General features: G+C 37.5%; 1 protein-coding gene across 3 annotated transcripts in view; it reads left to right on the top strand.

The window, feature by feature from the left end:
• LOC132008445 (tetratricopeptide repeat protein 17) overlaps positions 1-21,626 on the top strand; it is a 118,795-nt gene that overhangs the window by 46,722 nt on the left and 50,447 nt on the right. For all 3 annotated transcript variants that reach the window (XM_059387065.1, XM_059387066.1, XM_059387067.1), the window contains exon 16: positions 7,898-8,084. In XM_059387065.1, the coding sequence (XP_059243048.1) occupies positions 7,898-8,084 (187 nt within the window). The remainder of the gene's footprint in view (positions 1-7,897; positions 8,085-21,626) is intronic.

Here is a 21,626-nt window from a genome sequence, read left to right on the forward strand (position 1 = left end):
TTCTCTTAACTGATATGATGTATCACATTGATTGATATATGAATATTGAATCACCATTGTATCCCGGGAGTAAATCACATTTGATTATGATGAATGATTTTTGTTAATGTATTGTTGGATTCAGTTTGTTAGTATTTTGTCGAGGATATTTGCACCTATGTTCATCAGAAATCCTGGCCTATAGTTCTCTTGTGTCATTTCTTTATTTAAAATGAGTGAAATTTGTAATTATGTAGTTAATTTATTTTTAGGAACTTATGTTTAAATAAGAATGACACAGCTGCTAAAAATATACTGCCACTTTTTTATGGCAGTCTGAAACATCTGATTCTTTAACCTACTCATCACACTATGCCTGCTGCTTAATATTATATTATTTTACAACTTTAATTTATAGATATCTTTATTTCAACCAAGCCAGAGCATAGTTTAAAGGTCGCATTGATAAGAATAGACAGATGGGTTAATATTCATGCCCTGAACCTCCCACATGCATCTCATGGAGTTAATCACTGCTGTGTAGTTAATTACTCTAGTTCATAATTTCTGAGATACAACTTCTCTAAAATAAGGATGCATGTTACAATTGATGACAACCTAGGTTTGATGATATAGTTATAGTAAATATACAATTAAATTGCTCTTATACCTAGTGTTTAAATGTTCATAAGTTTCATATCCAAAAAATATTTATTTATTTTAAAAGATTTTATTTATTTATTTGAGAGAGAGCACAAGCAGGGGGAGAAGCAGAGGGAGAAGGCTCCCCACTGAGAGGGGAGCCCCATGCAGGACTCCATCCCAGTACCCTGAGATCATGAAGTGAGCTGAAGTCAAATGCTCAATGGACTAAGCCAGCCAGGTGCCCATCCAAAAAAAACTTTTAAAAGAAGTGTGCATGAGTGCTTAGGTTTATTTGTGATATTTCAGAACTAATTTTTTAAGTATGAGAAGAAAATATTGTCTGTTAAGAGTTTCCCTTGAGGGCGCCTGGGTGGCTCAGTGGGTTAAAGCCTCTGCTTTCGGCTCGGGTCATGATCCCAGGGTCCTGGGATCGAGCCCCACATCGGGCTCTCTGCTCAGCAGGGAGCCTGCTTCCTCCTCTCTTTCTCCCTGCCTCTCTGCCTACTTGTGATCTCTGTCTGTCAAATAAATAAATAAAAATCTTTAAAAAAAAAAAAAAAGAGTTTCCCTTGAAATACACAAATTCACAAGTAGATTTGAGTCAAAGTTTACTGTTGCTATACTGTACAACAGGCCTGGTGCCAAAAAAGTATATCAGATATTTATCAAATGTTTTTTTGTGGTCCAAAAGCTGTGGGCCAGGTGCAGGTACAGTGGAAACAGATGCTATATATGGGATGTGATGATTGGGCCCCCAAAGGCTACCACAGCTGTGTTCCCCTGATACTTTTTTCACTTTCTGTTGTCACCAGCGAAGGCAGTGAGGCAGTATTCCTCTGAAGAAAAAAGAGCTCCTTTAGAGATTAACTGCCTTTCAGTATTTGAAAATTACACTAAAATTTCAGTTGTTAAATACTGTGGTGCTACAGTAATAGTCAAAAGAGAAATCAGTGGATCAGAATAGATACCACAAAAATACACCTTAATCAGCAAGCACCCTTCCCTCAACTACCAACATTTGGAAAGTCCTGTAAGTTTTTCTTCTATTCAAATATTTTGTAGTGTTGCAACACTGTTGCACTGGCGATCTTCAAAAGTTACTATATAAAAAAGTTTTATTACCACATAGTTTTTACTAGTCATCATTAATGGCTGCTTTTGAATTTGTATATCACAGCGTACTCCTCAGTTGTTGAATGTTTAGGTTGCTGACAGTGCTTACCTATTACCAATAATGGTTTTCTGTATAAGGTTTTTTTCTGCATTCCACGTAATTTTCTTAGGAAAGATGGCTAGCAGTGGAATTACTAAGCCAATGAGTCTTTTGATGGCTTTGATACAAAATGCCAAACATCTACCAAAAGATTTGGGCCAGTTACATTGCCATCATCAAGGTCGGAAAGTATTCATTTCATTGGTAGCTTCCCCAGAATTTGGCAATTGAACTAATTGCTAACTTTTGTTATTGTTTACTAAACACGATCCCTTTACATGTGATGAATCATTTAATCCTCACAATAACCCTGCGAGATAGAATTTGCCTATTTGATAGATAAAGAAACGGGCAAAAGGGATTTACCAGAAGTCTCAAAGTTGGATATATTTGAACTCCAGGAGATTGGCCACAGCACTCACACCCTTTGGCCGTGCCACACAGCCTCTGACTTAACATTTGTAAAACAAGTGTAATTTAAAAGATATCTCTCCTGCGTTGTAACATAAATTTCTTTATCCTTTAATTGCATTTTTATTTTCTTATTTTAATTTTTTCTGAAGTTTTATTTTTCTTTTCTTTTTTTTTTTTTAAGTAATCTCTACATTGAAGGTTGGGCTTGAACCTATAATCCTGAGATAGAGCCGCATGCTCCACAGACTAAGCCAGCCACACATCCCTTTAATCATATTTTTAAAATAAAAGTTTTTGTATTCACTTTGCTCATTTTGTTCAAATTTAGATTTTTTTTTATTTCATACAAACTCTTTATACAAAATCTTTAACTCCATCATACATGCAAAAATTTTTTCTTTTTTTTTTTCTTTTTTTAAAGATTTTATTTATTTTTTTGACATACAGAGATCACAAGTACGTGGGGGGTGTGGGTGGGAGGAGGCTCCCTGCTCCACAGAGAGCCCACTGTGGGGCTGGATCCCAGGACCCTGGGATCATGACCTGAGCCAAAGGCAGAGGCTTCAACCCACTGAGCCATCCAGGTACCCCGCTTTTGTCTTCTCTTTTAAAAATACCCTTCAATTTGCCCATCTTTTCTCTTTTGATTTTTATTGTTAGATTTAAGGTATCCTTACAAGAAATTTGAAAGCAATTAGTTCTATTTTGTCTTTGCTGTCTATTACTTGTCTTTAAATAGCTATCTCAAATACAGTAAAATATTTTCCTATGTTGTCTTTGAGACCATTTGAAGTTTTAGGTTTTACATTTAGGTTTGTGAACCATTTCAAGTTAAATTTTTTTTTGTAATACAAAGTGGAGATCAAAGTTCATTCATCAAAGTTCATATCACATAGACATCCGGTTGTTCCAGCGCCACATCTTGAGACCCCTGTCATTTCCCTCTTGAGTCACCTGTCAGGTTTGCTCTGAACTGCAGATCCTTTATCCAGCAGCTTACTTGACCGTCTCCATGTGGATGTCTAAAACACACGTTAGAACTAAAGGCCAAAACTAAGCTCCTTTACATTGTTCCAGTCTTTTCTTCTCTGTCTTTCCCATTTCGGGAAACAGTAAAGCTAGTAGTTCAGGATAAAAACTTGGAGCCGTCCTTCACTCCTTTTTTCCTGTCTCAAGGTAAATTCAGTGTATTCTAACTAACCTTGCTGATATTTTCAAAATATACCCAGAATTGCAGTTTATCTCCACTGCTGTCTGACCCAATATACCATTATCTTTTCTGAATTATTTCACTAGTCTCTGGCCTAACTTCTCTGCTTTTGGCATTTGTCCCCCTGTAGACTATTCATAGCAATCAGTAAGATCCTTACACAAGGTCATATGTTGTCGTTTGTTCAAATCTCCGCAATGGTTCTCCATGTAACTCATAGTAAAAGACAAGAATTTATAGTAGTGTAGAAGGTCTTACATGACTTTGTTACTTTTCTGACCTCATCCCCATGAAATCATTCCTTTGCTCATTCTGTTCTAGCCTCACTTACCTCTGCATTTCCTTGAACATACTAGGCATGCTCCCACCTCAGCCTCTTTGAACCTTCTATTTTCTCTGTTTGGATACTTCACTCCACCAAGATTCTTCATAGCTTGCCTTGTCTCCTTGAAATCCTTTAAAATATTAACTACTCAGTAGGTCTTTCCCTTACTCCAGTATTTAAAATGACATTCTGTTCCCCACTTTGGTCTATTTAATGTTTCTTCCCAGCTATACTCTTCTCCATCACATTCTTCTCATACTTGTGCTTTTATGACTCTTGACTAAAACGTCTATAAAGGCAGGGACTTATCTTTCTTATTTTCTGCTGTATCCCCAGTATATAAAACACTAGTAAAAACTCAGTTATTTTCTGGATGCACTGATGAAAATTCATTTTTTTCCCAAAATACTAATGAGTTTATCTCAGTATAAGATATTTGTACAACCATCATTCTGGTCATAGGAATAAACATTTTGTTTCTTTTTTTTTTTTTTTAAAGATTTTATTTGTTTATTTGACAGACAGAGATCACAAGTAGGCAGAGAGGCAGGCAGAGAGGCAGGCAGAGAGAGAGGGAGAGGGAAGCAGGCTCCCTGCTGAGCAGAAAGCCCGATGCGGGACTCGATCCCAGGACCCTGAGATCATGACCTGAGCCGAAGGCAGCGGCTTAACCCACTGAGCCACCCAGGCGCCCTAAACATTTTGTTTCTTATGTGAAAATATAAAACACTTTGAAATCCAAATATGGGATTTAATTGCATCTGGGTATGAACCACAAAGTAAGATTTTAAATGTAATCTGAGAGCTACTTAGATTATGCCTCTGTAATATGGCATATTTTGTACACCTTGGCTTGGTTATAGTGACATATTGTGGATGACCTAACAGACAGTGGGAAGGCTTGTATTACTATATTTCAAGACTTGCCGTAATTAGGTCAGTGTGGTATTGGCACAAGAATACTCAAACATACCAATAAAACATAAGAGAAAAATTAGAAGTATCCCCTGTATTTATGGTTATTTGATTTATGATAAAGATATACCAGTAGTTCAGGGCAGTGGAGACACCTGTTGGTTTTTCAGCAAGTAATGCTGGAATACTTGGATATCCCTGTGGAAAAAGAAATGAACCTTGCCTCCTCCCTCACTTCATACACAGAATTAAGTTGAGGTGGATCAGGTACCAGAATATGAAACATGAAATAATAAAGGTTGGTGAAAAAATAAGAGAAGGTCTTCATGATGTTATAGTAGACAAACATTTAAAAAGCTCTAACTGTAAAATATATATGTGTATAAATATATATTTTATATATTCATATTCACATATATATCTGTAAACAGAACTTCATCAAAAGTAAGAATGTCTTTTATCAGAGATACTAGTAAAAGAATAAAAGGCAAAGCCCAGACTGGGAGAAGATATTTGCAATAAATATTTCCAACAAAGGACCCATATCTGGTACATATATAAAGAGTTCCTTCAAATCAGTAAGGAGAAGACAACCTGTGGTTGTTTTTTTTGTTTGTTTTTGTTTTTGTTTTTTTTAACATTTTATTTATTTATTTGACACAGAGAGAGAGATCACAAGCGGGCAGAGAGGCAGGCAGAGAGAGAGGAGGAAGCAGGCTCCCCGCTGAGCAGAGAGCCTGATGCGGGGCTCGATCTGAGGACCTGAGATCATGACCTGAGCCGAAGGCAGAGGCTTTAACCCACTGAGCCACCCAGGCGCCCCTGGTTTTTTTTTTTTTTTAATGGTGAAAACAACAGGCACTTCAGAAATGAGGATATCCAAATGGCCATAAGCACATGACAAAATATTCAACACCAGTACTAATCAAGGAAATACAAATTGAAACCACATTGAGATGCTACTTCATTATTTTTCTAAAACAGCTAAATTATTTTTATAACTTGTTTTTCTATTTCTTTTTTAGTCGATTTTATGTTATATTTTTTCTAGAAAATTAACAATTATATAAACTTTCCAATTTATTGGCATAAAAGTCCACATTTTCCCTATAATCTTTAAAAATCTCTTTTTGATCTTTTTGTTTTATTTTTTATTTTTTATAAACATAAAATATATTTTTATCCCCAGGGGTACAGGTCTGTGAATTGCCAAGTTTATACACTTCACAGCACTCACCATAGCACATATCCTCCCCAGTGTCCATAACCCCACCCCCCTTCTCCCAACCCCCCTCCCCCCAGGAACCCTCAGTTTGTTTTGTGAGATTGAGTCACTTATGGTTTGTCTCCCTCCCAATCCCATCTTTTTTTTTTTTTTTTTAAAGATTTTATTTATTTACTTGACAGCGAGATCACAAGTAGGCAGAGAGGCAGGCAGAGAGAGAGAGGGGAGGAAGCAGGCTCCCCGCTGAGCAGAGAGCCCAACGTGGGACTCGATCCCAGGACCCCAAGATCATGACCCTAGCCGAAGACAGCAGCCTTAACCCACTGAGCCACCCAGGCGTCCCCCTCCCAATCCCATCTTGTTTCACTTATTCTTCTCCTACCCCCTTAACCCCCCATGTTGCTTCACCACTTCCTCATATCAGGGACATCATATGGCAGTTGTCTTTTTCCACTTGACTGACTTTGCTAAGCATGATACGCTCTAGTTCTATCCACGTTGTCGCAAATGGAATGATTTAATTTCTTTTGATGGCTGCATAGTATTCCATTGTGTATATATACCACATCTTCTTTATTCATTCATCTGTTGATGGAAATCTAGGTTCTTTCCATAGTTTGGCTATTGTGGACATTGCTGCTATAAACATTTGGGTGCACGTGCCCCTTCGGATCACTACGTTTGTATCTTTAGGGTAAATACCCAGTAGTGCAGTTGCTGGGTCATAGGGCAGTTCTATTTTCAACATTTTGAGGAACCTCCATGCTGTTTTCCAGAGTGGTTGCACCAGCTTACATTCCCACCAACAGTGTAGGAGGGTTCCCCTTTCTCCGCATCCTCACCAGCATCTGTCATTTCCTGACTTGTTAATTTTAGCCATTCTGACTGGTGTGAGGTGATATCTCATTGTAGTTTTGATTTAAAACAGCTAAATTTAAAGAACTGACAGTACTAATAGATTCTCATACTTTCTGGTAAGAGATACATCCCAGGAGTTAGAAAACTTCTTGGTCATGGGACGCTTCGGTGGCACAGTCAGTTAAGCACCTGACTCTTGGTTTTGGCTCAGGTTGTGATCTTGAGGTTGTGGAATTGAGCCCCACCTTAGAGCCCACACTCAGTTCAGAGTCTTTTTGTCCCTCTGCCTTCCCCTTGCACCTACCCCCATTCATACTCTCTGACTCAAATAAATAAATAAAAATCTCTTTAAAAAAACTGGTTGTATCTTATAAAACTAAATATATGCCTGCCCTAAGACCCACTGCTGAGTATATATATCCAAGGAAAAGGAGCAAATATATCTATCAAAAGGTAGTTGCAAAAATGTTCATAGTAGCTTTATTCATCATAGCCCAAAACTGGAAAGAGTCCAAATGCTTATCAGTATGATAATGAACAAACATGAATGAACAAACAGTGAACAATGTATTCACATGGTAGACATTACACATCAATTTTTAAAAAAATAATAAACTACTATACACAAAAAACATTCAGTTTTGTAAACCTTAGATATTGTGTTGAGTAAAAGAATCTACAAAAGCGTATAGATTATATATACATGGAAGGGAACATGCTGTTTGATTGCATTTATATGAAGTTTAAGGACAGGCAGAGCTAATTTATGGTGATAGAACATAACAACACTGGTTGCATCTGGGAATTGGGTTGGGTTGCCCAAGGGAATCCTTTGGAGTCTTAGAAACATTCTAAATGTTTTATATCTTGAGATGAGAGGTTGTTACAGGGATATATACACATATAAAAATTCACTGATTTATATACTTTAGTGTTTATTACACTTTACTTTTTATTTTAGTAAAAGGGTAAAATTGGATTTAAATAAAATGGACAGTTAGCCATTAACTATTATGAGATAACCTAAAAGAAGCCAAAAGACGTATACTTCAAAAGTTTTGTAACTCTCAGGAAATATTAATTTACTAACATTGTTCTAATTTTTTTTTCCAGCCCCTGACCTTTTTGAGCCTGGGAAATGCTTACCTTGCTCTGAAGAATATCAGTGGGGCACTTGAGGCCTTTAGACAGGCTTTGAAATTAACGACCAAATGCCCAGAATGTGAAAACAGCCTGAAGTTGATACGCTGTATGCAGTTTTATCCTTTTCTGTACAACATCACCTCTTCTGTTTGCAGTGGTAAGCAGCTGTTAAATGCTGGCAAAATAATGAGCTGGACCAGGGTTCCTGTTCTGATCAGCAGAACACAGAAAATGATTTTCTCCATTTTTCCCAGGGATTTTACATCACTAGTATAATTCTACATACATCAGAAGGAAATTAATTCATTACTTACATATACATGCCTTAGGGTATTGTGTCTAATTCTGTCCTAGAACCCGCTGAAAAAGGCTGGCTAAAGTGTATTCAACTGAGATTGATAGATGTGTTTCTTAACGACTGATATTCATGGTAAGGGGTATATTTCATATATATATATATATATATATATCTCCATATAGACAACCTGCAATAAGATTTAAAGATCTGATCCTCATTCACTGAAATACACCCCCTTGCTTTTCAGTAAAGATGATCCAGATCTTGACTGCACCTTTAAACTAGTCACCTGACACTAAGGGGTATCTTCTTGCATACTTCCACTTTCTCCCACAGCCACCAGTGTATATATATATATATACATATATACATGTACACACATACACCCCCACACACATACATATGCATAAGTGTGTTCATCTGGGTAAAAAGTTATTTGAGTCAATAACTATCTGAACTATTGTAAATTCATTGGTTAGAACTCCTTAAGGGTTCCATTATGTTTATTTACTTGTTTAATTTTCACTGTAAGAATAAAAAACATTCAGCTTGAATTAGGAGAGGCGAGGTTTACATATATGTGGACCCTCAGAACCTTGCTGTTGTAGAACACACCATGGGTGCTTTGTTAGTGCTCAGATCAGATTGTAATATTCAAGCAGAGCATTATCAGTCGATCATCTGTTCACTTACGGAAAAAATACATCCTGCAAATGGTTTTCCATTCACTGTGCTAGACTGCCTTGGGATCTTATTGAAATGATAGGCAGTAATACTGTAGTGTACATTTTTAAGTATCAGAGCCCAATTTTTTAGTGAAGAAACTAAAAACCTAGTAGCAGCAAAATTCCATTGCTCAGTTGTGGATGAGAACTGAGCACAATCTGGAGTTGCTTGCATGAGTGTGGAAGGCCTAAGTGTGTCAACAACGCAACAGTGTGTAGCTGCGCGATGCAACAGAGTCCTGCAGACTCCTGTCTGAGCCTTAGCTCTGCCATTACAGTGTTTCTGGTCCCCGTAAAGTAGCTTCTGTCCTCATCTATGAAATGAAAGGGAAAATCTGTCCCATAGACTTGTTGGTAGGATTAAATAAGGCCCTTATCACATGATAGGTATTGGGTAAAAGTAAGCCATTAGAAATTCATAATAATTACAAAATAGTTCCACCTTAAAGGTGCGAGTTATGGATCTTTATCTTCTTACTTAATTCCAGAAAATATGTTATGGTCTCTTAAATTCCCTAGATTACCTAACAATACCCTTGTAAACAGAATTTCACTTTTCTCAATGAGCTGCTTTTATAAATAGTCTCATATTTTTTACCTGCTTACATCTCCCTTGCCCCTCTTGATGTCTTTGTTATTGGAAAGAAGAGTTTTGTATATATATAGTGACCCTCTTCTAAAAAGCCTTTTTGCTAATATTACTTCACATGCTTTTGCTTAGGATTTCAGTTTCTTGAAATTTATTATTTATGTCAGTCATGTCAAGAGATGGAATTCAGGGGGCGCCTGGGTGGCTCAGTGGGTTAAGCCGCTGCCTTCGGCTCAGGTCATGATCTCAGGGTCCTGGGATCGAGTCCCACATCGGGCTCTCTGCTCAGCAGGGAGCCTGCTTCCGTCTTTCTCTCTCTGCCTGCCTCTCCGACTACTTGTGATTTCTCTCTGTCAAATGAATAAATAAAAAATCTTTAAAAAAAAAAAAAAAAAGAGATGGAATTCAGTTGTCTCGAACTTCTTCCCCAGAGCATAATTTCAACTAGCCCAGGAAACTAATAGCCTGAAACCAACCTACGAAGTTGTAGTATCTTAATATTTAGTTGTCCAGGTATGCCACAGATATTATTACTTGATCTAATACAATGAAAGAAAATAATTTGACTTGGGAAGAGGGAATATTTTTTTTAGTTGTTTCAGAGAGAGCTCTTGAACAAATTTTTTTAATTTAGCCCCTTTTATGTTGCGATTAATTACTTTAGAAGAGAATCCACCATCTGCTAACTACTGATACCGCCTGATGGAAATGTAAGCTACAGCATTTTCTAAGTTGACAACTTCATTGTCAATACTGAGTTCATTTCTGTATTGATTTTTTTCTTTGACAGTGTTTTTACATTACTGTTTCCACAGGAATCCTATATATTCGTAATTACTTTGCTGAGTTCCAGCTTTGAAAAGCTGAAACTTCAAAGCAACAAGTATCTCCTTGAACTTGAACTTCTTGTATTTGAAAACCCAGTTTAATCTTCTTTATCTCTGGGCTTTACTAAATGGTTGAGGACAAAAAAGAGAAAAACCTGTGACTAGTGGTTGCATTTCTGTACCTTCAGATGATTGTCTGCCTTTTGCTTTTTCACTTTTGCAATATTGAAATAATTTTTAAATACTGAAATAACTTCATAAGTTGTCCTACTTGTCTGAGACATTATCTTTCTGAAGTTTTTATTATGACAGTATGAAGTTTTCAAGATATCAACAAGGCTTATGATTCTTTTTCTATATAGTAATCAAGGAATTCATGTTGATTTTTTTTTTTTTAAAGACCCCATTTATTTGTCAGAGAGAGCGAGCGAGAGCAGGCACAGGCAGACAGAGTGGAAGGCAGAGTCAGACGGAGAAGCAGGCTCCCTGTGGAGCAAGGAGCCCGATATGGGACTCGATCCCAGGACGCTGGGATCATGACCTGAGCCAAAGGCAGCTGCTTAACCAACTGAGCCACCCAGGCGTCCCCATGTTGATTTTTATTAGAGAAGAATTTCAGCTGCTCTTACCCTCACCATCCCAACTTAAGTCATTACTTTATGAAAGTCTGTTTGAAAAGCTACCATTTAAGGGGCACCTGGGTGGCTCAGTGGGTTAAAGCCTCTGCCTTCAGCTCGGGTCATGATCCCAGGGTCCTGGGATTGAGCCTCACATCGGGCTCTCTGCTCAGCAGGGAGTCTGCTTCTCCCTCTCTCTCTGCCTGTTGCTCTGCCTACTTGTGATCTCTATCAAATAAATAAAATCTTTTTTTAAAAAAAAAGCTACCATTTTAAAAAAAAGCTAGTATTTAAAAGCTTTACAGATAAGATTTTCTACAAGATCAAAAATAACTAATTACTGTTAGAAAACATTTCTTTAATAATTTTCTGACCATTATTGTTAGTCTTTAACAAATTATTTTCTTTAAATATCCGTGTTAGTAACTGTTTTTACAGCCGCTATAACATAGTATAATCTCTTGGATGATATGAACTTAATGCTAAAATTGTAGGCATAGGCAGTCTGTTAACATGAGCAAGTATTTTATTGCTTTTCATATGTAATCGTGGAATTTTTCACAGATTTTCAGTGTATGCTTCTTGGAAATTTTGCACAGGTACTTCGTTCAACTTAAAAATACACAATCACTGTGCTTACAAAATGCTTCCACTTGTAAAGGCTTTATAGCCAAAAACTATGTCAATGCATAATTATTTATCTGACAGTTTTTCTAAACTTCTGTTGACTACCATGTGTTAGGTGTATGTTCTTATATAGAAAGTACTTGACATCATCTCTCTCCTTTGAATAGCTTTTAATAAATTCTTCTCTTTTATAGGTAGTTTTATATCAGCACCCCAGTTTCAGCGATGCTGGGAAAGAAAGCTTTAATAGATTTGATTTTTAAATTGTCTACTCTTGAGCTAACTATTAAAAGAGAGGCTGGCACTTTCAGTTTTGATTAAACATTTATTGTGGCAGTTTTGAAATACATGCATTTTACCACATTTAATGGTTTCTTATTTCACAGTTTATCTTAAATAGAACTGAATGTGCCACTTTAACAAACCCATTCTTCAATAACAACAACTTTTTAAAGTAAAATGGAATCTGTTAAGTAAAGTTGCAGTGCTTTCGAGTATAAGTAAGTTCTTTTCAGTGCCCAACACTAAAAAAGGACTTTTCTTTTAACTGGAAACAATATAGGTGTCAGAAAGAATGAAACTTTATGAAGTAATGATTATCTTCTCTAAGGACCAAAAATGGAAAATAAATTTTAGTAACAATATAAGCAGAATGATTAAATATTCGATCTGTCAAGAAGTCCAGAAAAATACACTTTGTGGATTTTACTCCAAAATATTTTCTAAGTACTTTTTCCTTCAACTTCACTAATTTGCTAATCAAAAAGTTATATCTAGCAAAGATATTTTTCTATTTAAACAGTCTAGATTATTTTATTATTATGTCTCTGATATGTATGGTTTTACTTTATTTTCAGTATTTTTCATCCAGTATTATTTTTCTTTTGTTAGGGAACATAAGAGTAATGTCCGGTCATATTTATTAGACATCAGTTACATGAGATGCTCACAGGTATGCCACTGACAATGGCTTTGGTATTTGCTGAATATAATTAAGCATCTAACCCACAATTTCTCTTGTCTTTTCATAATTAAGAGACATGCCCACTTAAAAATACTGGCCCAGGGGCGCGTGGGTGTCTCAGTTGGTTGGGCGACTGCCTTCGGCTTAGGTCATGATTCTGGAGTCCCCAGATCGAGCCCCTCATCAGGCTTCCTGCTCCGCAGGGAGTCTGCTGCTCCCTCTGACCCTCTCCCTTCTCATGTTCTCTCTCTCTCTCATTCTCTCTCTCTCAAATAAATAAAATCTTTAAAAAAAAAAAAAAACTGACCCAGATCTTAAGAAATGACGAGTAAATGTTGTACAGTAGGACTCAGACTTTAATATCTATCTATGCTTAGAATTTTATGCTGGTTTTTCAATAATATGTATTTGAAAGCTTTCACCACTAGAGAAAAAAAATTTTTTTAACCTAATAATTTTATTTACCTAATAATTTTACTTACCTAAATCATCTCTTTTTATAATTTGGTTCATTACCTATAGTTTTAGTCTATGTTCTTCAACCTAAATTTCTGTAGATTTATAACTTGTGGCTTAAAGCAATTTTACCTGGAGTTTAGATTTTGAAGAAAAAGAAATCTTGCATTTTGCTGCCCTCCTGTGGACTACCCAGGATATGCTACCTGCAATTGAGACTTGCTTTATGACATTCTTCATAAAAATTAATGAACATGTCTGCTTTAAAAAACAAGATAAAGTCTTAAAGTTCCAGTTTTTACAGCATTTTTAATATGCTACTAGTTAGCTTCCCTCCATTTATTTCCATAAGAAGAAATAAAACTTTGGTTTAATATGCTACAGATTTCAAAATCCTTAAATGTAAGCATATCCTGCAATAAAGCCGAATGTAACTCTCCTATGTTTTTAAGATTTTCATGTTTCTTTACTAAAAAGGGCTATAATTATTTGGTTTAGAAATTATTCTTTGACAAGTATCTATGTGGTAGAAGGGGAAGGTAGAGGTAAAGGCCCCTTTTGATGAGTTTAGAAGCAAAGATTATGAGTTACTCAAGTCAAGTGTCACTCAGCGGTAGAGCCGAGATGGAAATCTGAGTCCTCTGCCTTCCAAGGCCACTGTGGTTCCTGTGCATAATTCTGTTACTCCCAATGAGTAATAACCTATTCCACTGCTATGATCAAAATAATTCATTCTTTTTTTTTTTAAGATTTTATTTATTTGTGTGAGAGAGAGAGAGATACAGAGCGCAAGCACAGGCAGAGTGGCAGGCTAGAGGCAGAGGGAGAAGCAGGCTCCCTGCCGAGCAAGGAGCCCAATGCGGGACTCAATCCCAGGATACTGGGATCATGACCTGAGCCGAAGGCAGCCGCTTAACCAACTGAGCCACCCAGGCACCCCCGAAATAATTCATTCTTGAGACATTTTTTGTGAAGGTGGTATAATCACTGACTGTTTATGTCATCACTGAAAAGAGTTACTTCCCTATATAAAGCATGAACCTGAACTAGATTATGGGGGCAGTCATAACCCTAAAGGCACATCTTAAACAGTCCCTTTTGGTGTAGCTTGTCACCTTTGTCCCTTCTGAATTTTGCGTCATTAGATTGCCACATAGCCTTGGATTATACACAGATCTGGCGGCTGTACTTGCCTTTTTTTTTTTTTTTAATCTTTTGGGATTCCCAGCATTTAGCTTTCATGAACAAAGTGTTTACCTTTGGTTTTCATAAGAGCTTAGGACAGTAAGTCAAATTCTGATAGCCAGTGGTTTTACACTTCACCCTCTGAAAGACATTAAATATAAAATTATTCGTTTTAGTTTTCAAATACATTCTGGTTTTTTTTTTTTTAAAAGATTTTATTTATTTATTTCACAGACAGAGATCACAAGTAGGCAGAGAAGCAGGCAGAGACAGAGAGAGGAAAGCAGGCTCCCCACTGAGCAGAGAGCCCGATGTGGGACTCGATCCCAGGACCCTGGGATCATGACCTGAGCCGAAGGCAGAGGCTTTAACCCACTGAGCCACCCAGGTGCCCCATTCTGGTTTTTGATGTGAACCTTTGAAATTTTTTTTCTTTTGAGGATTGAGCCTGTTGGCCCCTGCCTAAGATCTTTCCATAGTTCTCCTCCAGTTATTATAGATTGTTAACCTGGCCAAATAATATTTAAGAAAAAGTGAAATTTGATATGGATATAATCTTCTAAAGCAACAGAATGTTTTCTTTTAACTAAAGGAAACCGAGTGAAAAACTGCTTAGTTATTCATTTATCCAGTAGTGTCTGCCAGGCACTATTCTAGGAACTGGAAACCAAACAGAAAAAAAAATTCCAGGTCTTATGGAGCTTCATTCTACTGGAGAGAAACAGGGAGCAGATGATAGATATAATAAATTTATTTTATTATAATAAAAAATAAACTCTTCTAACATCCTTTAGAAGATAGTGCTGAGGAGAAAATAGAGCAGGAGGTCAGCTAAGATTCAAACTGGATTGTTCAAAGAGGCCCCACTGAGAAAGTGATATTTGAGCAAAGTCTTGGAGGAGGTAAGCGTTTAGGCCATGCAGACATACAGCATACAAGAGAGAATAGTTGTTGCAAAGGCTTTTGCAAGGAATAGCAAGAAGGCCTGTATGGTTGCAGCAGACTTACAAGAGATGAAAACAGAGGTGAATGGGAGGAGGATATAACCGTGTTTTTACTGCCTTGCAGACCATTCTAATAATTTGGGCTTTTATTCCAAGAAAAAGACGTATGATGTGGAAGGTTTTGAGCAGATAAGAAAAATGGTCTGATTTACATATTAGCAGGTTTCCTCTAGCTGCTCTATTGAAAATAGATTGTGATAGGGTAAGGGCACAAGCAGGAAGACCAATTAGGTTGCTCTGGCAAAAATACAGGTGAAAGATAGTATTGGCTTGAACCAGCCAGGTAAAGGGAGAGAAGGTGTAAAGTCATCATTGTATTTGGGTTGCATATTTGAAAACAGAACCAAGACACTACCAGAGGGAATATTGGAAATGAAGGAAAATGAGGTAATGGATAACTCCTAAATTTGGGACCTGAGCAACTGGTGCTATTTGGTAAGATTTGTAATCACCATTGGTGCTGTTAAATGAAATAGTAAAGTCTGAGGAAGGAGCAGGTTTAGGGAGACAAACAAGTTTGGCTTTGTAAATATTAAGATTGATTTGCTTATTAAATGTTTCAGTGCAAGTGTTAGGGAGGCAGTTAGATATATGAGTTCCTGATCGTCAGAGAAGAGCCCCAGGCTAGAGATAATAATTTGTGAGCATGGGCTTAGGCACGGTGTTTTAAATCATGAGCTTGGATGAAGTTACCTCAGTGGTTAGTATAAAAAGGAAAGTAGGTCAACAGAGAATTACTAGGCTATTCCAGTCAACATTAGGAGGTTGAGAAGAGAAAGAACACTAAAGGAACAGCCAGCTAGACAGTAGGAACGTCAGGCAAGTATTTTGTCCCAGAAATAAAAATGTTTTTGAGAAGTAGTCGGTTGTATCATTACTATTGCACCCCATGGATGCATCCTAAGAGGTGAGTTGGATGAGGACAGAGAATAAGCCATTGAGTTTAGGAACATGGAGGTCGTTGGCAGTCTTCTACAAGTTTGTATGAAATGGGTTGTGAAGGGGGTTTTTGGAGATGGCTAGCAACTCTTTCAAGGAGTTTTGCTAAAATGAGAAGAAGAAAATGAGATGGAAGTTAGAAAGGGATGAGGGATTAAGGATAAATTTGGTTTGGGTTTTACTCTAAAAATAGAACATTTTGCAGTATGTTTGCATAGGACTGATCCAGTAAGGAAGGAGAAATTAAGAATGCAAAAAAAAGAGAGAAGATAATTGTAGAAGCAAAGTTCTTGAATAGATGGGGGAATGGAATCTAAGGCACAAACGTAGGGTAGGGTTTGTCTTGAGATAGGAGTCAGGACAATATATAGGTATACTTGTGGACTTTTGATTGCTTCTCAGTGAATTGAGAGGCCAGTTGTCAGATCAGAGTGAAGAGAGGCAGAGGATGTTGTGGATAATGTTGAGGCAGGAAAGGCTGAAAACAGTGGACTCAGAATGAGAGTGACCAGAGAAGTTTCTAACTTTGGTATCTGCATAAATGTCAGTGTCATTAAGAGAGAGTATATGGAAAAGAAATAATTTCTGCAATGATGTAAGGCTGGAGAATAAGTTCCACAATAGACATGTTCTTTTAGAGATGCCTCTGGCTCCCTCAGAGAGAATGTGGAAGGTGAGAAGAAAAGGCCAAGGGTGGAATCCTAGAAAATAATACCATTTAAGGAGCAGAGCCGGTGAAGGAGTAGGGGAGTACTGAGAAGTCAAGAGGGAGCTACGTCCTCAAGATCAGAAGAACAGAGGTTTTGAGAAGGAAAAAGAAATCAGTAGTAGTCTGTTCTGTGTTAATTCCCCATGTATGGGACAGATACCACTAGAGGCACACCAGCTTTCAGGTATTATTTAGGTTAACATTTTAAAATAGTTTTAGGGGGTGCCTGGGTGGCTCAGTGGGTTAAAGCCTCTGCCTTCAGCTCAGGTCATGATCTCAGGGTCCTGGGATCGAGCCCCACATCGGGCTCTCTGCTCAACAGGAAGCCTGCTTCCTCCTCTCTCTCTGTCTGCCTCTCTGTCTACTTGTGATCTCTGTCTGTCAAATAAATAAATAAAATCTTTAAAAAAAAAATAGCTTTAGCTCTTTCCACAGTTTGGCGACTATGGCCTTTGCTGCTAAATAAATAAATAAATAAATAGTTTTAGTATTTTAAAAAAATTTTTAATAATTTTTAGTATTTATGGTTTATTTTGATGGGCACTAGGAAAAATATATAGCACATCAAACCTGTGATTTATGAATAGTGGTACTGATTTCTCATTTTAACATGATCTAAGATTATACAGTGAATCCGTTTAAAGAAAAACATTACATAAACAGTGGTGCCAGTACCTATGGAAAAATCGTGGCAGTAGTTGGCAGATGAAAAGTGTGGAACGCCCTGGGCTTAACAGTTTAAGAAGCCATTGGTGACTTCATTTTATCAAAAGTATTTTCTGTAAAATGGGAAGATAGCTACACTAAAACAACAAGAATAAAGCTTAGGATAATAGAAGTGTTAAAATGAGCTCTTACTTTTAGAGCTATTGCCATAGTTTCTAAATTATAACTCGTGTTTCAGCCTGTCACTCAGTGACTAAAATAACTTTAAAGCAAGTAGATAATGATACCAAGAAATATTCTTTAGAAACATATTAATAGGATACACATAAGGAAGATTTTTAAAATTCACCTGTTAGAAATATTGAAAAAGTAACTATGTTTGAAATAAAATAGAAAATTTTGCCAGGGGAGTGAAAAAAGGGGGCATTTATCAGGAGGGGGTTCAGACCTCAGGATGTAATATCACAGAGCACGTGATTTTCTCTGCTCCCAGTGGTCTGTCGGAACTGAATCAGCACTGCCTTGTCTGTGATGCTCCAGGAGGACCGAGACTGAGGGTAGCAACTGAGCCGTCAGTATAGACGTTTCCGTAGCACTGCTTGACGTCAGTGGAGGTTGTTACTCAGTTACGGAATACTTTTATTCACTGATCTAAAAATAAATTTATAATATCTCTGAATTGCTGAGCTTGACACTTGAGGTGTGCAAATGGTCTCCACCAGTATTAGGGTTACTATCTTGAGTCTCCTAACGGAAGTCAGTTATATTTTTGGGTACTAAAGTAAGTTTAGAACACAGTTCTGCCTCCTTTCTGCTCTTTGTATAGTTTGAGGATACCCACTGGATTGCATCATTAATCCTATTTTATGATCACTTACCTACAGATAGGGTTGGGAAGTTATACTTGGACATCTTTCATCGTATGTAGGCTCCCTCGTACATCAGGAGCTCACTATAATTTCCTACACTCAGATCACTATGGACAAAGTGATTGTACATCTACGAGAAGATAGTAAGGATGAGCAAGACGGGGTCTATTTAATCTAGCCCTTAGTAATGATTGAACAAGGTACTTTTAATATGGTTTGTGACTGCAGTTGTAGATCAGTCTCCTGATAAGAACTGAAGGCAGCTAGTTCTGTAAGTTAGGCAAGTTCATTGGTTGCTGTCGTTCTTTTTAAATTTCAGCTTCCATTCATTGTTGGATGTTTTTAGAGCTATTTTGCCATCCTATATAGGAAGCATTTGCACGACTCTTCTCCTTCAAAAAGATTATTCTGATTCAGAACTTGGGCACCCACACACGTGCATATGCACACACACATAGACACACACTGGAAGTCCATTCTGCGTTGGTGGAATGAGCTCTCTTTTTTTTTTTTTTAAGTGATTTGTGCCTCTGTAAGTTCTTTCTGTGCGCTATGAGCCAGCCATTTGAGGTGAATTCCCAGCTTTGAAATTTTTAACACTATTAGCACTAAGTCTTTAAACCCTTTTACAAATTTAATCATTGAATGATTTCTACTCAGTTTCATGGCTTGATGGAAATAAAGCAGTTAAAACTGATAATCACTACAAAAGAACATTAGTTAGTTTTAAAATACGTATGACTGAGGCTCTCTGGCATATATATGTGTATATGGAATGCTGGCTTTGATTTTTTTTCCACCTTTTTTCTTCCAGTTTTGTAATTACTAGTAGTCAGATAGTATTTCATACTAAACTACCATGCTCTTTGACCAAGAAAATTTCAGTAATCTCTTAACTTTTTTTTTAATGTATTTTATTTATTTGTCAGAGAGAGGGAGAGAAAGAGGGAGGGTACAAGCAGTGAGAGCAGCAGGCAGGAGGAGAAGCAGGCTTCCTGCTGAGCAAAGAGCAGGACTTGATCCCAGGACCCCTGGGATCACAACTCGAGCCGAAGGCAAATGCTTAACTGACTGAGCCACCCAGGCATCCCATCTCTTAACTTTTTCTTAGTCAGCAAGGTTTATTTGGTTATGATCTTGAAAATGCAGGAGAAATTTAAATTTCGTAGCTTTGGATTTATCTTTTCATTTAATTGCTTTTTATAATAACAAGCCTAAAATCACCATTTGAAATTTGCCAAACTCAAAGCAATTTAAACCTTTTTAGCTATCAGACACAGGTTAACAACCCCATCAGATCGCATATCCAAAGTGATTATTATAAAAAAAAATTACAAGCATATCAAATTTCAGGAAAAAGAGCTGGAGGTCCGTGGCAGTTGATAGTGTACCATTTGTTGATCAGATGTTCCTATTCCCGCAACGCATCTAATAACATAGCCAGGTTTCCCTTGGCAGTGTGAAATATAGCTAGGGAAAAACCCAATATGAACAAAATAATTAAACAATTCCCTATCTCTTTCACTGCCTAAAAAAGCATAAATGTTAAAAATTGGAAAAGGTAAGGTCTTAGAAACCATGTTATTATGTGCAAAGTGGCCACCAAGGTGAATGCCTACAGGTGACTTGCATTTGGTGACATAAAGCAAAAGGAAAAAGTGTGATAGCACCATTTATTTCTCCATGCTTTTTACTTGATTTAGTGCATTGGTTATATATATACTTAGATATGCTCTAATCAAGCTGCTTGTCTTAATCTGATACCCACGAAGTGGTGTCTGCTGTCAGGCAACTAAGGAACTTTGTTTCTTGAAATCCACAGGGCCCTCCTTAAAATGTTCCATGGTGGAGGGACTTAGGTGGCCTTTTAAATAAAACAAAACGAAACCAAAAAACCCTTGGTTTAAATATACTCACTACCCATACCAATGAAAAGGACAATTGCTAATGCTCTTCGTTTTCACATATGAGTCCTATGAGATATTACTACGTTCAAGTCCTTATCGATTCTAGAACAACTAGGGTCTTGAGTTCTCATTTAAAGACATCCTTATGGGGGCACCTGGGTGGCTCAGTGGGTTAAGCCTCTGCCTTCGGCTCAGGTCATGATCCCAGAGTCCTGGGATCAAGCCCCACATGGGGCTCTCTGCTCAGCAGGGAGCCTGCTTCCTCCTCTCTCTGCCTGTTTCTTTGCCTACTTGTGATCTCTGTCTGTCAAATAAATAAATAAAATCTTAAAAAAAAAAAAAAGCCATTTAAAATAAATAAATAAATAAATAAAGACATCCTTATGATTCACTTGCCGTGAGGAATAAAAAAAATTTAAAAAGACCAAGTAGTCTTTGAGATCTTATGAGGCTTGACCTGGCCTAATACCCTTGCAATAGGAAAAAGGGCAATCCTGATATGCCCAGCAAGTGCTTCTGATGGTAGGTCCCTTCCCCGCTGTGCTCTCGCTGTGCTCTCTCTGTGGCTCCATTTGTATTTTGAGGAAGAGAACCAGAGTTACGGTCTGTTGATTTTCCTGCTAGTTTCCTTAACACCAGCAGGTGACCATTCACTTGAAGCAGGAGAAGGGAGAGGCAAATGATAAACCCTGTTGGTTGTGGGTAACTAGGAAATCTAAGCCCCTCCCCCTACCACCTATTTGTAGGCTTATTCTGACTATTAAGAATTGAGTGAAATCAACTCAATTAGTGTGGTTGCCTCAAATAGAGGTGCTGGATTTAAGCTCACTGACCACATAAATACTTTAATATCTTTCTGCTTCTGGCTAAGTCAATGGAAATTATAACCGTAATATAGGAGGATAATACTGTGGATAGCCTGTTTCCTTTACTATACACACCCCACTTCCCTGGATCCATGTGTTTGCTCATGTTTTCTGCAGCTCCTCCTCCTCCCCCTCCATCATGCCCTTCCCCTCTACAAAAATCCCAATCTTACCCATCCTTCAAGGTCCACCTCTGCCATATGCCTTACCCAAGCCCTTAGTTATAAGTAATCTGTAACTAATCATTCTACCTGTTCCCTCTCCTTCAGCTCCTCTGTCTTGCCATTATATTTATTTGTGTATGAGACACAACTCTCCTACAAGGCTTCTTCAGCTCACTGAGAGCAGGGACCAGTCCTTTTTTCATTTTTGTACTCTGACCCACCATACATTCTGCGCCCCGCCCCCTATTGATTAGCACATAGAATGTACTTAAATGACAAACTAGCTG

Source organism: Mustela nigripes, unplaced genomic scaffold (assembly GCF_022355385.1).
Source record: "Mustela nigripes isolate SB6536 unplaced genomic scaffold, MUSNIG.SB6536 HiC_scaffold_148, whole genome shotgun sequence".
Taxonomy (NCBI): domain Eukaryota; kingdom Metazoa; phylum Chordata; class Mammalia; order Carnivora; family Mustelidae; genus Mustela; species Mustela nigripes.